Source organism: Carcharodon carcharias, chromosome 5 (assembly GCF_017639515.1).
Source record: "Carcharodon carcharias isolate sCarCar2 chromosome 5, sCarCar2.pri, whole genome shotgun sequence".
Taxonomy (NCBI): domain Eukaryota; kingdom Metazoa; phylum Chordata; class Chondrichthyes; order Lamniformes; family Lamnidae; genus Carcharodon; species Carcharodon carcharias.
In genome coordinates this window covers 112950426-112964825 of record NC_054471.1, presented here as the reverse complement: position 1 = coordinate 112964825, position 14400 = coordinate 112950426, and the positions used below count along the sequence as shown (strand labels likewise).

The following is a 14400-nucleotide window of genomic DNA, read 5'->3' as shown; positions in this document are numbered from 1 at the left end:
CTTAAGTGGCCAATTAAGGAACTTTTCTTGCCTCTGCCTGCATATGGCCAGTGGTGGGAGGAGAGCCCACTGCTACCTGGAGAGACTGTCCAGTGAAACTTGGCAGCCTTCCAGTGGGCTCCGGGGGTGCAGCCCTCCTTTTTAGGCACTCTGGCCCAATAGAAGGACCCCATCTGGCAGTGGCACCACCTGGCCTCAGTCCCTTCACTCCTGACTGACCCCTCCCCCTTCTCCCCCAGACCCCCCTCTGCAGGAGTGTCCCTGCCTGACCCCAGCATCCCCAGACCCGACTAACCTGTCTTCAGGGATTCCCAATCATCAGAGAGCCCTCACCCTGCAGGTGCTGCTTCAGAATTGACCAGCGCTAGCAGTGGCACTGTTAAACTGCGGGCCCTCTGGGCCGCCAGCTTTTGGGGGCGGGCTGCCATCTTTAAATGGGATGTCAGCCCTGCAGGCTGCTACTTAATTGGCCACCAGTTAACACTTACCTGGCCCCACTGCAGGTTCAAGGGGATTCATTGACTTGGCCTAAATAGCCAAGTGGTTACGGTACTGGGTTTGTAACCCCAAGATCAAGAGTTCAAATCTCACAATGGCAAACTATGAAACAATGTAACTTCATCTGAAACAGATGGAAACATGTTTGTATTCAAGGGGATTCATTGACTTGGCCTAAATAGCCAAGTGGTTATGGTACTGGGTTTGTAAACCCAAGATCAAGAGTTCAAATCTCACAATGGCAAACTATGAAACAATGTAACTTCATCTGAAAACAGATGGAAATGGGTTTGTACTCAAAAGAGTTACCAGGATGGTGGAAGGCTTGGCCTAAATAGCTAAGTGGTTATGGTACTGGGTTTGTAAACCCAAGATCAAGAGTTCAAGGGGATTCATCTCTTGCTTTCAGCCCTGCTGGTAGGATTTCAGCCTCAGTCATAAAATTCATAGACTCTAAAGACTCTTGCAATTGGTAGGAGCATAGAAAGGAAGTCTAACACTTATATAATGCCTTTCATCTCTCAGGCCATCCCAAATTGCTTTACAGCCAATCATGTACTTTGAAGTGTAGGTATTATTGTAATATAGGAAACATGGTAGCCAATTGCAGATAGCAAGGTCCCATAAGCAGAAATATGATAATGACCAGATACTTTGTTTTTAGTGAATTTAATTGACGAATAAAACTGGCCGGGACAGATCACATTTTCTCAATATATTTTTATTTTAATTTTGTTTTGGAATAAGAATACAAGTCAGTACATTGCCTCTGCCCCCTCTAGAGTTTTACCCTCATTTTTTGTGCCAGCATTTTTCAAAAGAACTACACAACATTGTTTGCTGCTATGTAATTTATTATTTTAAATTAATTTTAATTATATTTTCCCTGGAGAATTCAGGTTAAATATACTTTTGCCATTTTAAACAGAATATGTGCTTTTCACATCATCAATGTGATCCCACAGAGTCATTTTAGGAATAACGAAAATCCTTATCAGCAGTAGACTGGCCATAATATTCTTGGATTGTGCAAGGTTTACTGGAAAGAATCAGGCCCACATTCACTGGTTCTGCAGGCTGGAAAGCTCATTCAACCAATGTAATTTGAGCAATCATGGACCTGTAATTACATGTGCATTCCTTGCCCCAAGCTAGTTGGAGAAACATCAGTGTGACTTCTTGGATGCCTCGAGTGGCACCAGAATCCAACAGTGATAATGACAAGGAACTACATAAGAAAACAGTCTGTAAATAGTAATCGACTAGCGCAATTTTTCAGGCTTTTATGGGTCGGATCTAGCATGGATTCATCACAGAAAAAAGTGCATGACGCTGCTCTTTTTGTCTACAGGAGAGAAAAAAGTTAAGACTAAATGTGTACCATTTGTGATACTTACATAAGCATCATAAAAAGTGGTTTGAAGAAAAATTTTGAAATGTTAGTATTGAATGGAAAAGGTTCTCAACATTTTCCCATCAGTCTAAATTTATTAAGTGAGATGAGAAAAAATAGGCAGTTCTGATTTATAATTATGTAGATAAGCTTGTGGAAGCCCATTTTTATGATTTATTTTTAATTTGCAAAGACATTTCTTTCTCATGTGTACAATAGCAAAATTCCACCTCATGAGGTTAGAATTCATTTGATTCATACATGTAGCAACCCCCAAAAATGTATCCGGGAAGATCCCCTTGAATTTGAAAAGATGGTGTTTATCAGCTAATTAGAAATATTGAATGGAGAAAATCCTTATGATTGCTTTTGTGTTGTTGCTGCACAAGGCAATCAGACAAATTGTTAACCTAATCAACTTACTCAAAAGAGTTACTTAAATATAACCTGTATTTATTAGTTAAACAAAAATGGCTGAATGATAATATGAATTAAGCAAACAATTACATTCTTAAAAGAACTTGTTTTTGAATGGAAAAAAATGAAGGAATAATAAATTAATTGTAGAAGGAAATTATATGAGTAATTGTGGTAACAGCAAAAACTTCTTAAAGGGGTAGGCTCTCTTATGTTTTAAATTTTCTGTATCATTAAATAGTGTTAATTAACAAAATATCTAAAGATGTTGACTCATTCTGGGGCATGATACCTCCAGTACCTTACACAAGTGGCCACAGTGAATATTGACTAGCCTCCCCACAATCAAGGCATTGCAGTTAAATTGAATTCTTTCTCACCATCCAGTTAAGTGCACTTTGCAGCATATAAGTCACTGGTCGGCAATCAGCGCCAGGTCATCAACCTGAAATAATGGCAGGATTTTCAACCCAGGAGGACGAGAACGAAGGAGGGCAGCATAAACTGGAGATCTATCCTATGATTTTCCTAGCTGGCATACTTAAGTGTGTCTTCACATGAAATAAGGGACACCGTACCACTGCTGAAGATCATGTGTTATTTCACATGTGCGAATGGCTATTCATACATGCAATCAATCTCATGAGCAGTAAAATTATTAATGGCTTCTACAAAATAATTCAAAGTACTCAAGAAGATGGATATTAGTTAAACACTTAATTTTCTTTTTCAAATGTGATTTCAGTTTAACTATTAATATATTATTGCACCATTATATTAAAATGGTGTTCTATCCAATGGTAACTTCAATTAATTTTTCAATTTTCCCTCCAGACCCATTCCTATGCTGAGCCTTTAGATTAATTTAATGTGAATTTATTCAATATAAAATGCTAAACTTATTAAAACTGCTATACTGTAGGTCTTTTATCTGGAGCTGTCTTTTAAAGTGTTTTTGATTTTGTTAAGAATTTATGATTTTATGTTACAGAGTGCTGCAGCTTGTGGTCTAGAGACTCACAGTGATGCCATACAGCCCAGCCACATCAGAGAGGTGATCCGACGGTACAGCCACAAAATTGGCCCTCTTTCCCCATTCACAGTACGTAATAACAGAGCTATAAAAAGTTATATTTATGTTTAAGAGCGTTTTTAGTTTCAAGTGGTAAAAGTTCGAAGAACTGAAATTGTTGTGAGCAATTTGTGGCAGCAGTAATTTTCTTGAAAAAAATGTTTATGAAATTCTCCTAGGAGAATAAGTACTCCTTTCTGGCAGCTGAAACATTACTAAATACTCTTTTCTATTACAATTCGCGTGTTTTACATTACTTCAGAATCTTATATAGTTGTTGATACAAATTCTTTGAAGTGTTTTGTTTATACATTGCACAGGCATTTATTGCAGATTATCTGAATGAGTGGACAAGATATATATCTAACAAGTAGGCACTACACTTTGTTGTCACTGGAAACTTTGTTTTAAATACTTTTGGTTAAAACTGTAAAGCATAATAATGATTTTGTCCTAGAACTGAATTGTCTAGTCTGTGGAATTTTAAGAAAAGGAAGGATTAAAGTATTAGCACAAGTGACTGGATTGGGCACACTCTTAAATTTGTGAAATGTCTGTTGCTTTTTGACTTTAGGTTGTAGGATCTCCATGCTTGCCAGCATGTAGTCTGCCAAGCTATAACCAGCTGGCTAGGTCATAAAAGTTGGAATGTTTGCTTACTTTTGTTATCACACTTAATAAAGTTCAAATTAACCATATAGAAAGATAAGTGGATGGGATGTATTAAGAACTATAATTGCTGAGGTTTTTTCTATAAATCTTTCTAGTTATTCGAAAATAAAATTGCTTGTCTCTCCTAATCAGTAACGTTTTAAAAAGTATTGATGGTTATCTCTGCCTGCTACTCTTTTTTTAAGTTAACGTTACAAGTAAGTAGGGTGTTCCAATAAACAATCTATTCAATTTATTGCATTTAGCTCACAAATGTCGTAACAATGTGGAAACATTATTTAAAAAGTTATACTGCTGTAATTCCTGTAAAATATTGAAGTTTTCTTGGTCTGACACATGCACAGGTCAAAATAAATAAAAGCTGCTATGTAAAAAATGACCATGTAATTATAGCTTGTAACAAATCACAAAAACAATGGAAAACAAAAACAGAATTACCCAGATAAACTCAGCAGGTCTGGCAGCATCGGCGGAGAAGAAAAAAGTTGAAGTTTCGAGTCCTCATGACCCTTAAACAAATTTCACTCAGTTCTGTTGAAGGGTCACGAGGACTCGAAACATCAACTTTTTTCTTCTCCGCCAACACTGCCAGACCTGCTGAGTTTTTCCGGGTAATTCTGTTTTTGTTTTGGATTTCCAGCATCCGCAGTTTTTTGTTTTTATGATTACAAAAAAAATGGAACTTGCTTTAAAACAGATTGATGGGGGCTTTGAAGTTATTTCCTGGATTATTCCTATTAACTAAATAACAAAGAGCAATACAATTAGAACAGATAGCTTAGTCTCGAACTTCCTGGCATGGCTAGAATAGCAAAGGGGCAGAATTTCTGCCCGGAGTAAATTCTAGTTAATTTGATTATAACGAAGTGCTCATGCTATTTTGGCAGATTGAAGTGTTAGTTCCAGCAGGAGAGCTTACCTTGTCATACTGTCATGGAGCCAGCCATGCTGGACAAAGTGGCAAGTAGGGCTTGAGGCCAAGAATTTAATTTTCTGCTTTCTCAGGACAGTCAATTGCTTTGTGATTGATTACCACAAGGAAGTTGACTTTTTAAAGAACAACATTGTTGGACTCAATTTCCGCCAGGATTTATTCCTATTGCGCGGTACACCGCTGCTTTGTCAGGCATACAGCATATCAAGGGCAACTCAGGATTTAGAATGGCTCGCATTATTCCACCAGTCTCATCTCTTCTGTTGACATCACCACAAAAGGAGGTAAACTCAGGCAGCACCACCTTTGAGCTGCCCAATCTTTAACCCTCCATTCACCATGATGATTCTGCAGCTATGGATAAAGGGGAACCAGTGGATACACTGTACTTAGATTTTCAGAGGCATTTGATGAAGTGCCACATCAAAGCTTATTGCAGAAAATAAAAGCTTATAGTATAGGGGGTAACATATTGGCATGGATAGAAGATTGGCTGGGTAACAGAAAACAGAGATGAGGCATAAATGAGTCTTTTTCAGGTTGGCAAGATGTAACAAGTGGCGTGCCACAGGTTTCAGTACTGGGATCTCAGCTGTTTACAATTTATATAAATGACTTGGATGAAGAGATGGTTTCCAAATTTGCTGATGACACAAAGATAGGTAGGAAAATAAGTTGTAAAGAGGACATAAGGAGGCTACAGAGATAGTAGGTTAAATGAGTGGGCAAAGGTCTGGCAGATGGAGTATAATGTGGGAAAATGATCATTTTGGCAAGAAGAATAAAAATAAAATAAAATTAACTGGTGAGATTGCAGTGTTCTGAGGTGCAGAGGGATCCAGGTGCCCTAGTGCAAGAATCACAAAAGGTTAGTATGCAGGTACAGAAAGTAATTAGGAAAGCTAACAGAATACTATAATTTATTGCGAAGGGAATTGGATAAAAAAGTAGGGAGGTTTTGTTTCAATTGTACAGGGCACTAGTGAGACCACATTTGGAAAACTGTGTACAGTATTGGTCACCTTATTTAAGGAAGCATGTAAATGCATTGGAAGCAGTTCAAGGAAGGTTTACCAGACTAATACCTGAAAAGGGTGGGTTGTCTTATGAGGAACGGTTGGACAGACTAGACTTGTTTCCACTGGAGTTTAAAAGAGTAAGAGGTGACTTAATTGAAACCTTTAAGATCTTGAGGGGTCCTCACAGAGTGGATGTGGAGAGGAAGTTTCATCTTGTGGGAGAATCTAGAACTAGGAGTTAATGTTTAAAAATAAAGGATTGCCATTTAAAACAGAGATGAGGCACAATTTTTTCTCTGAGGGTCATGAGTCTTTGGAACTTTCTTCCTGAAAAGGTGGTGAAAGCATAGTCTTTGAATATTTTTAAGGCAGAGGTGGATAGATTCTTGGTAAGCAAAGGGGTGGTAGGTTATTGCGGTAGGTGGGATGCAGATTTCAGGGGCAGAATTTAGCCCTTGTTGGGCAGGCTCAGCGGGGGCGGACGGGAAGCCAACCACTGCCCATGATCATGGCCAGAAGATGATTTCACGCTGGCGGGCCAAGTAAGGCCTACCCAGCATGAAACGTGAGCAGCAGCGCTCAGTGCTGCCTGTGCTGGGGGGACATGGAGGGCAAGCGTGAACTTTGTGCATGCGCGCGTTTGCACACTTGAGAATCTCCTTGAGGCTCAGAGTTGCCATAGGGAGATGAAAAGTTGAAAAAAAAATAGATCAGGAAAATGTTATAAAGCATATCCCATCATGTGACTTGATTGAAACCTTTAAGATCTTGAGGGGTCCTGACAGGGTGGATATAGAGAGGATGTTTCCTCTTGTGGAAGAATCTAGAACTAGGGGTCAATGCTTAAAATAAGGGATCGCCTATTTAAAACAGAGATGAGGCAAAAAATTTTCTCTAAGAAGGTCGTGAGTCTTTGGAACTCTCTTCCGGAAAAGGTTTCCAAAAAGTGCAAAGGCCACTTGGCCTGTTCGCCTGCCTGCCAACCATAAGGTTGGATGGTCAGCGAAAATTTTAAGTTAATTGATCCTTTAATGCCCTTAATAGGCCTTTGAATTGTCAGCGGGCACACTGCCGATTCCCGCTTGTACCCGCCGACTGAACTATCACGCGACTGCACGTTGACTTTGGGACGCTCGCCGGACATCAGCGCGTGTCATTTCACATTCGAGCGGGTCGGGCGCGTGCCTGCCTGCTAAGGTGAAAATTCTGCCCCAGGTTACTATTAGATCAGCCATGATCTTATTAAATGGCGGAGCAGACTCAAGGGGCTGAATGGCCTACTTCTCCTTATATGTATGTCCGTATGTTCTTTCATTTGCTTAACCATTCCCTCATGTCTACCTTTGATAGCCCTTGTTCCCAACAAAATCTTTGTTCTTATCCACCCTGGTTAATCCAACAGGTGAGATTGCTATATTCAGATCCCTCCAGAATAAGCGGCACCATCTTGAGCCTATCTGGTGCACAGCTAGTTTAGCCATCCATCACGAGATCTGGCTGCACCACATCAAGCACTGTCAGATCACACTCTATTTGACAAAATAGTGCACCATAGGATAATCCACTGCATTGTCAATGGTTCCTTCTCCTCATGTACTATCTCTCTTGCTTTCATAACTAACATCATCAAACACCCACTCTTGGCCTGCCCACCCCTTTTGAAAGGAAAAGTAAAGAATGGAGTACACACTCAATGGAAAGATACTGAAAGAGAGCCCCAAGGGATGAAGAGTATAATCCCTTGAAAGTGTTAATGCAAGTAGATAAAACCATGAAAAGGCCAACAATATTTTGGGTTTTATGAATCAGTACGTAGCATACAAGGCTGAAGAAGTACAGTAATGATAAATTTATATGAAACATCAGTTCTGGTACAGTTAGTGTACTGTGTTCAGCTTTAGCACTTTATTGTAAAGCTATAGACAACAAACATTATAGATTAACCAAGATGATCCTGGGGATGGGAATTGTAGTATATTGAGAAGCAACATGGGAAACTGGGACATTTCACACTGGGGCAGAATGACTAACAGAAAATTTAACAGAAGTTTTTAAAATCTCAAACCAAAATCTTTCCAACATTGAATCTGCCCATTTTTGACTTTAATGGAGGTGGGATGTGGGAATGGGGCTGGGTGACCAACGGTCTCCCAGTAAGCAAGTATTTCATTTAAATATTTAAATAAAGCTGCATGCCTCATTAATCTCTATTCTGGTTTTAGTGTTGGTCAGCTAGGTTTACCCATCATCAGGAGACCCAGCAACCAAAAGGAGGTTAAGTTTGCTACATGAATGGGTTAAGTACTTTTGTAGCACAACTAGTGGGCTAGGAGGAGCAAGGGTAATTCTCACCAAAGCTAACGTGCTTCTCTTCCTGCAATCACCAACACCCCGCGTAAACACCAATTCCTCAAGATTACCAGCCCCTTTCCATGTAGTCATGACCACCCACTATTTCCACCCCCGTTTCTCTCCAACCCACCCTCCACCACCCCGCTCCAACCAGTCAAGGCATACTGTGCCCAACTCACCTCCAATCCCCTTGCAATTGCTACCCAAAGGTACAGGCATCCTGCCTGCTCTGGGGATGTGGCCTCTTCTTACACTGACAGGGAGTCAAGCTCTGACAGTCAGGCTGGCTTCTGACAGGGAACCTGTAGAAAAAAGAACACAAGTTCAGGGAAGCCCAGACTTAATTCCTTCCTCCCCTTGGAAATTCCACCACAGTAAATATCGGGACCAATGAGACAAATTACTTCCTCCCATGCTGTAACCTGTTAAGACCTTTCTGTTCTTGTTAACCATCTCAAACCTCCATTTCATCTCTGAGTTTCTTTAATGTGTTTTCACCTTCCAAATCTGTGCCAATCTTTAAAGCATCTCCATGTTTGAAGTTCTCCAACAACATTTCCATCCCTGCTATGTAGAAGCACTCCTGAGTGCCCTGTGAATAGTGCTGTATCATCAGCACCTTTTTCAATGATAATCCAAAAGAATTCAATGCCCTTTGGGGGAACCAATCTTTCCCAAGTTAACAGTGTCAAATAAATGTAAGTTGTTGTTGTTTGAAAAGGATGAAGAAAGGGACAGAGACCCACTGGATCCAAGTCCCACTGACTTCCTTCCCCACCACCCTTTCCACCCCCAGATTCCACAACAATCATTCCACTAACCCTAAGCCCTGAGGAATTTTCAAAAGAAAACAAAACTATAAATTGCAAAGCATGTGTGATGAAAATCAGGAACAACAACTTATTTATCAAATTATTTGAACATGGCAAGCAAGTTAAAAGACCAAAATAAAGTAGATTTGTTTTTGCTTTATTCCTATTGCCAGCCTTGTCAGTGAGTAGTGGTTAAGATATGATGAGTCTTTACACACATTTTTAGCCTTGAAGTACAAAAGTCTAGTCAACAACTGAGTGTACCGCTTGAGATAAATAAGGAAGAGAGATTATAAAAGCACAAATATTGTGGTTATTAATTTTGTAATGTGGGTTAGAATGCTGATGCAAAAGTAACTTGAGTCATTAGTATGTAAAGGAAGCAACATCAGAATGTTCAAGATAACCGTTAATCATCATCCAGATTGCTAGCTTGTTGTGCATTTATTTTATATCTTTGCTGATGCAGTCCAGACGCCTGCTGGAATCTTGCCTCTTGTCAATCAATGACCAAATACCATTGATAGCAGTCATAGTATAAAGAGCATGTCAGACAAAATCATTCTATCTCAGGTACTGGTGGCTCCATGGTGACAACTGGAAGTTGGTATGGGGTGGGATGAGATGATAGGAAGGAAAAAACATAAATGTAGGAGGACAGAATGATGCTATTTCTCAATACTGCTCATTGGATACCCTAAAAACGTGTTATATCTTTTAAAATGGAACCAAATTATTATGCTTTTAGTTAACTAATCATAAGAAATCTATAAAAAGGGAAATTGTAATCCTTATTTCAACAAGCCATACTTATGATGTATTGTCAGGATAAAATTGAATTAATTAGCCTTCCCATGATAGCTCTTTTATATGATTGTATAACTTGTACTGTTTAAAAACCATATGAACCATTTAGAAGTAGCTAAGAATGGTAAGGACAAATTCTTAAACTGCTAGTTTTATGGAAAATTGCACTGGTTTAAATATAACAATCATTAACTTTTTAATGATAGTTAGCTGGAATTTTGGCTTTGTTTCCTAATCTCACTTGAGCTTTGTTAATGAATGAATATGTTGTCGCCTCCAAAATCCTTGCCAGCTTTTCATGCAACTCTGTGATTGAACCTTTGCAATCTGTTTTTTCATTTCTACTACAGCACTGAAATGGTTCTAATCAGAGTCACAAATGACATCCTAATTAACTGTGAAAATGGTACGCTATCCCTCTTCTCCCTTCTTGACTAATCTGCAGCTTTTAACACTGTCAAACTTTGTAACATTACCAAAGTCAATAAATCTTTCTTGAGGTTTAGTGCGTGAAACTAAATCCAGTTAAGATCTGACAAAGAGTGTGCAATAAACTAGCCAAATTGGCTCAAACTTTATGGTAGTAATGAAATGAAAACTGTCAGCATTCTTTGCACCTGAAGCTGACAGTAACTTCTGGAGTGCGCACATGTGCACTTGAAATCAGGTACCCAGAAGCTGCTATGTGTGATTTTATGCTTTTGTGTAGAATGTGCTGTTGATGGCCCCGTAGAATACAATTAATTAGAAATCACTGAACTAATGAGAACTCTTACTTTCAGATTTTTAGTTTTATTGTAAAAATCCTTGAAATAGTTGTAACTTGTTGAATGAGGTGTGACTGGGTCTTAACTGCATGCTAAGTTATGTTGAACAAGCTCTCTGGCCCTGTAAGACTAATTTTATATTTGTGGAATCTCAGTTTTTTCTTTTAATGAACATTTCTCATTTTTAAAATATTTCTTTAAATGTTTATGATATTTCAGCTTCTACCTTAATCCCATGTGCATGTCCCAATCTTGATTTAACTCACTATAAAATAATATGAAATCTTTATTGACAACTTCCTCTTGACCACAAAAGCTAGGCCAATACTTGTATGATGGCTTCATGTAGGTTACTGAGTTTGAAAAAGTGTTATGGCACAGCGAATGGATGGTAAATGCTGAGCTGCTCAAATCCCAGAGGGAAACTTGAAACAGCTGCCACAACTGTTTTGCAATTTATATTTTTATTTCAAGATGCGTGCCTTGAATTCAGTAGTAGTAAGGCATAAGGGATCTACACTGTACAGATAGAGAGAAACTGGTGTCTTCAGCAGAAGGGCTGAGAATCAGAGGGTGCAGATTTAAGGTGCTGGGCAAAAAACCAAAGGGGATATGAGGAAAATCATTTTTATGCAGCAACTGGTTAGGACCTGAAATGTACTATTTGAGAGTGGTGGTAAGTCCACCGAGTTTTGGAGGTGTTTTTTTTACAAAACTAAATTAACATTTATCAATAAAAGAAATTATTTTAAGTGCATGCATAGGTCTACAAATTACTATTATGATAACTCCTAACTTCCCTAATTAACCTAACCCCCAATTACACCTCCATTAAGGCAACAGTAAACCAACATAGATTTCAACAGACCCAGGCAAACCAGTCACCTGCATAAAAATGTTTTTCCTCATAACCCCTATTTTTTTTGCCAATCATCTTAAATCTACACCCTCTGGTTCTCAGCCCTTCTGCCGAAGATAATAGATTCTCTCTATCTGTACAGTGTAGATCCCTTATGCTGTACTAGTACTGAATTCAAGGCACGCCTCTCGAAATAAAAATATAAATTGCAAAACAGTTGTGGCAGCTGTTTCAAGTTTCCCTTTGGGACTTGAGCAGCTCAGCATTTACCATCGCTGTGCCATAACACTTCTTCAAACTAAGTAGCCTTCATGAAGCCATCATACAAATATGGGCTTAGTTTTTGTGGTCAGGAGGAAGTTGTCCATAAAGTTTTCATATCATTTTATAGAGATACCCTGGACAGTGATATTTAAAATAAATTCTTTTAGCTTCAGTTCCTGGAGACAGCAACTTGCTACATAGAGGCTGAAGGCTTTTCACACTTGTTGGATCTTAGAATGCCTTCTTCCTTACATATAACCTCATCTCTTCTATACGTGTTTCTCCTTTTTTAATGTAAATCCCATTGATCCAGTATGTTTTTGCAACTTTACTTTCTCCATAATATAAATCTTTCATAGCATTCATATAATCAGTAATCTTTGGGGAAAAATAAACACACTGTTTGGCTTGGCCTCTATTGACTAGGTGTAACACCTTACCATCTCTTTGAAATTCACGACCCTGGTTTATCTAAAAATGCAAATGTTCTTCACACCTCACATTCTAAAACTTCAGCCATGTTTATGTATTTAGCATTTCAAACCTAGTTTCCCTTCTGATACATCAAAGCACCCAGAACAGCTGTCTGTAATTTAATTAAAATCCGCATACACCTACACACAGAGAAACTAATCCAAGCCACACTATTAAACTACCTTTACAATAAATTACAATAATATTATGAAAATTATTATTATTGCATGACAAGGCCAAGATATGACTGTCAGCATTTGACTGGGACAAAGGAACTTTAAATGCATTATTCTTGAATGTAAATACAAATGGCAATCAAACATACATGCAAGCAAAAGCTACAAAATAATTCTATTTGAGTTAAATGTAACAGCTTCCTGTCATAGAATGATTACAACACAAAAGGAGATCATTCAGCCCTTTATGTCCATGACAGCTCTATGCAAAAGCAGTTCAGCAAGTCCCACCACTGCCACCCTCCTTGTTGTTTGCCTGTAGCCATGCAATTTTTTTCTCTTCAGTTACTTCTTCAATTCCCTTCCTAAAGCCTTCCATTGTATTAGCCTCCATCACTTTCAGGCAGTACATTTCAAATTATAAGTTGCTGCATAAAAATGTTTTTCCTCATATCCCCTATGTTTTTTTTGGCAATCACCTTAAATCTGCATCCTCTGATTCCCAACACCTTCTGCTGAAGATAACAGTTTCTCTCTATCTGTACAGTGTAGTCCCCTTATGCCTTTGAATACCTCTATCAAAAGTTCTCTCAACCTTCTCTTTAAGGAGAACAACCCTAACTTCTCCAATATCTCCACATAAATGAACTCCCTCCTCCCTGAAATCATCCTGGTAAACCTCTTCCTCACACTGTCTTCCTAAAGCGGAGTGCCCAGAATTGAACACAATACTCCAGTTGAGGCTGATTCAGAGTTTTATCAAGGTTCATCGTAACTTCCTCCTCTTTGTACTCAATGGGTCGGACTTTGCAGAAGTGAGAATCGAGGGTCCGGAATTTTCCCAACATTGCGAACCCACCTCTGCCCCAGCAGTGCTGGCAGGCATGATTTTCATCCAGTGGAGGAAGGGATGGTTGCCAAAGTGGCCAGGTTAAAGACCCGCCTCCATTCACTGAGACATCGGCCTAGTCCTGGAGATCAGTGTAAAAACCTCTCTCACCCCTAGTGCCTCTTCACCCCCTTACCACCTTCATCCTTCTGTACTCCCTCATGCCCTTAACCCTTCACCCCCCCCCACTTTGCCCACTCACCCTCCTTTTACCCTCCCCCCTCACCCAACCATCCAGTATTCACTTTATATACAGGATACATGAGCCCTATTTGAAAGCCTTTGAAAAGCTCATAAATCTGTCAAAAATAGCAAAACATCATTTGAATAGAGGTATTAAAAACATTATCCTCTTAGAAGCTCATAAACCTGTCAAAATAAACAAAATCTCACCCCCTTGGACAGCTGTGTAAACAAAGCTTGCAGTACAGCAACCATTAGTGGTTTGAAAGGCAACCAAGCCATCAAGCACGTAGTCCCCATCATAGCTGTGTAAAGAAACCCTGCAATATGAAGATCCATTCGTGCCTTTGAAGATAGCCAAAAGCTCAGACATCTGTCAAATCTTTGAAACAATCAAAGAGATGGCTAATCTGTTTTTTAAAGAATGAAAGACATTGGAAAAGTTTAAACAATTTGCTCTCAATCTTACACTGGACCATGCTTTCAGTATTATACAATGTAGAATAGCGCTTTGTCCAGTGTATGATTTATTCTAATACATTTGAAGGCTTTCACTTTTACAATGCTGTTCTTTCACTTAACAGCATGCCAGTTGTCAGGAGCAACAACCTGGCAATCACATTATTTAATGGTCACTTACCTTTTCCCAATCACATCACTCTCATCACTTGTTTTAGCAAACACAGATATAACTCACGCTGCAGCATTTCATGATGAACTGTAAAGGAGGCAATACCATTTTTACTCACCTTTTAGACTCTTCCACCTCCAATCTATGGTTAATTTCTCCACTTACCAGGTGTGATTTAGAA

At 39.0% G+C, this 14400-nt stretch overlaps 1 protein-coding gene across 5 annotated transcripts in view; it reads left to right on the top strand.

Annotated features, from left to right (window-relative positions):
- Nucleotides 1-14400, top strand: part of supt3h (SPT3 homolog, SAGA and STAGA complex component) — a 526661-nt gene that overhangs the window by 431694 nt on the left and 80567 nt on the right. For all 5 annotated transcript variants that reach the window (XR_005943141.1, XM_041188853.1, XM_041188854.1 and 2 more), the window contains one exon: nucleotides 3300-3410. Coding sequence is in view for 4 of the 5 variants with exons in the window: in XM_041188853.1 (XP_041044787.1) it covers nucleotides 3300-3410 (111 nt within the window). In the remaining variant the exon portion in view is untranslated. The remainder of the gene's footprint in view (nucleotides 1-3299; nucleotides 3411-14400) is intronic.